At 34.4% G+C, this 2,547-nt stretch overlaps 1 protein-coding gene across 1 annotated transcript; it reads right to left on the bottom strand.

Moving 5' to 3' along the window:
* On the bottom strand, positions 186-2,325 carry LOC109227084 (probable glycosyltransferase At3g42180). The gene is made up of 4 exons (XM_019392092.1): positions 1,913-2,325; positions 1,647-1,798; positions 1,121-1,484; positions 186-1,005 (listed from the first exon to the last, which is right to left on the bottom strand). The coding sequence occupies exons 1-4, from the start codon at positions 2,090-2,092 to the stop codon at positions 337-339; spliced, it is 1,365 nt and encodes a 454-aa protein (XP_019247637.1). The 5' UTR covers positions 2,093-2,325; the 3' UTR covers positions 186-336.

Below are 2,547 nucleotides of genomic sequence, written 5' to 3'. Positions count from 1 at the left end.
CCCCCTCCCCCGCCGAATAGTAACTAGTTGGTCCATTTGCATGGATTACAGGAAACTTAATACTGTCACCAAAAAAGATCAATATTAGACCTACGCCTACCATAAATCATATTGATGAATATTATCGTATTTAAATTGATAAGGATTAAATTATATACAATAACAATTATTACAATGTATCAATCTCAAATTAGGATAAGACTCTCCATATTCATTTCATTTCATTTGAATCCATTTCATCCAATGTAAATTATATATACTGATAATACAATAAATTTAATTGCTTATGCTAGATCAAAATATGAAGAGTATAAACACTATAATGAAGAAATTTGATCAAGTAGCTAGTCTAAGATTGAGTCGCCTTAACCACACCGAGTGAAGCACAGTGTAGATTGCATCAAAGGGCTGAGCTGGGCGGTGCACTTTGAAATGCCTTTGCAATCTCCTCACTCTTTTCTGCATTTTCAAGTACTTACCACGAGAAACACCTTTCAAGATTGTCTTTAATTCTGGGATTTTGTCAACTGGAACACTAATGGAAAATTGACTCCAGTCAAGAACATCACTAAATGGCAAGGAATAGTGATCTGAAATTATGACAGGAATGCATCCTGCATAAATTGCTTCAGTGATTCTTGGACTTGCAACTTCATATCCACTTGGAGCTAAGCAAAACTTGGTTTTACCCATTAAATATGTGTAATTTTGACCCTCTGGGAGGTACTCATGGACGTGAATTTCGTCGTCTTTGCCTTTCCAGTGTTGAAGCAATTTATTTCTTATGTAGCCGTGTGCTCCACCAGCAAAGAATGCAAGAATTGGGCGATTGGTTGGGTGTAAACCTAAGTCAGGGGGTGAAAGATTAAGAGTGTTGGCTAATCCATAAACCTCAGGCAATGAGATATCTCTTTTGGGTTGAAATCCTTCTGTTGTATTCGCATTGCATAACACTCTGATCAAGTTCTTGAACAGCTTTGGATTTCCACTGGAAATCTCTGGTGCCTGAACTTTCCAAAATAATGAAACAAATAATTGAATTTTTGGACTATAAAATGTGACTTGACAATGTTCAAGACTAGATATAATTAAGAGAAATGAAAAATAGGTACGTACGTACCCAATCATGGCAAGAAAGAATGAAATGATCAGCACCATTGCTTCTATTCCAATAAGGATACTTGTTAGAAATGACATGAATGTAGTCCTCAACAACCCTTTGCAACTTTGCTCGAAAAATATGGTTGGTGCCTGGAATGAAAAGATATTCAACAATATAGACAACACTGATTGGTATAAAGAAGGCATGAGCTTCATCAGGATGGGAAGCCAAGAAATTAGGTCTTGCTTTTTCAGTCTCCATTTCACCAATGAAGTGACCTTCTATTGCATATATCTCTTTCATTGGTCCATTGTGTACCATTGGTAAATCTCCTTCTTTGTATGTCCACACCTTAAATCTCTTCATCATCTCTATGTAACTCCTGCATATATAATTATTTGAATTCATTTATATCAACTCTTAACATGATATTCAAATTAATTTGGACATGCATGATTATCAATTTTCAAGACTCAAAAATTTCATTAAAACATCCAGTTGCAATTAAAATTGAACAAAAGAAACAATAATTCCAAAACTTAACTGGTGAAAGGCATATGAGTTTCTATAGATAGAACCACTTGGAATGAACCTCTGATCTTCTTTATAAGAAGTATAGTTTTTCGAACGAATAGCTCGCCGAATTGCTGCTCTTGCTCTGGCTAAATCTTCTTCAATTTTCTCTACACTGCTCTTCTGTTCATGCAAATAGAAATGAGGAAGATATATATATGGTTGATAAAAAAAAGTAGTAAACCATGCATATAGTAGCAGTATATCCCAAGTGAATTATGCATGATAAAATTGTACCTTAGTATGAATATTTTCTTGAATGAGGGCTACTTGTTGATTGTCATGTAAGATTTTGTTGTTTAAGGGAGGTGTTTTTGAGAAAGAGGAATGATTTAGTTGGGAGAAGTAGACCAAGACAAGAAATACAATGGCTGGAAATATTAACAATGGAACACTGCAGCTTGAACCAGACGTCATTGCATAAATTCGCCCTATATATATGGTCGGAAATTGACGATTTCCGGCACTGCTCAAATAGTCACAGTTGGTCGGAAAAGAAATTAAGATGATACTAGTACTACTACTACTACACCATATTGGGAATCATAAATAGCATAACATGTGATACTCATACACTAAATGGAAAGTCTGAAAATCATTTAATCAACCGATTTTTATATGGACAAGCCGAGATCTATCGACTAATATACATTAGACTAGTATAGAAGTTTTGCGTTTAAGTTTTGTACACGGGCGACGGTGAATAACTTTTTTGCACCATGAGGTAAAATTGACTCGGGATAATAGGTAATTTTTTATATCTAATCTAATTATAAGGTAACCCTGAAAATAGAGTATCAACTTGCTATAAGTTATATTATGATAGCGTAAAAATTATTTATGCTATCAGCGTATAAAACTTAAAAATTCAA

This window comes from Nicotiana attenuata, chromosome 6 (genome assembly GCF_001879085.1).
Source record: "Nicotiana attenuata strain UT chromosome 6, NIATTr2, whole genome shotgun sequence".
NCBI classification, from domain to species: Eukaryota; Viridiplantae; Streptophyta; class Magnoliopsida; order Solanales; family Solanaceae; genus Nicotiana; species Nicotiana attenuata.
Note: the sequence above shows the minus strand (reverse complement) of the source record. Positions and strands in the feature narration are given on the sequence as shown.

Bases quoted from the DNA above. Each gene is read 5' to 3' on its own strand.
- LOC109227084 (XM_019392092.1), bottom strand. From the start codon at position 2,092: ATGACGTCTGGTTCAAGCTGCAGTGTTCCATTGTTAATATTTCCAGCC. The intron at 1,799-1,912 runs GTACAATTTTAT...TTGCATGAACAG, and splicing joins AAGAAAATATTCATACTAAG to AAGAGCAGTGTAGAGAAAAT. The intron at 1,485-1,646 runs GTTAAGTTTTGG...TTATATATGCAG, and splicing joins AACTCATATGCCTTTCACCA to GAGTTACATAGAGATGATGA.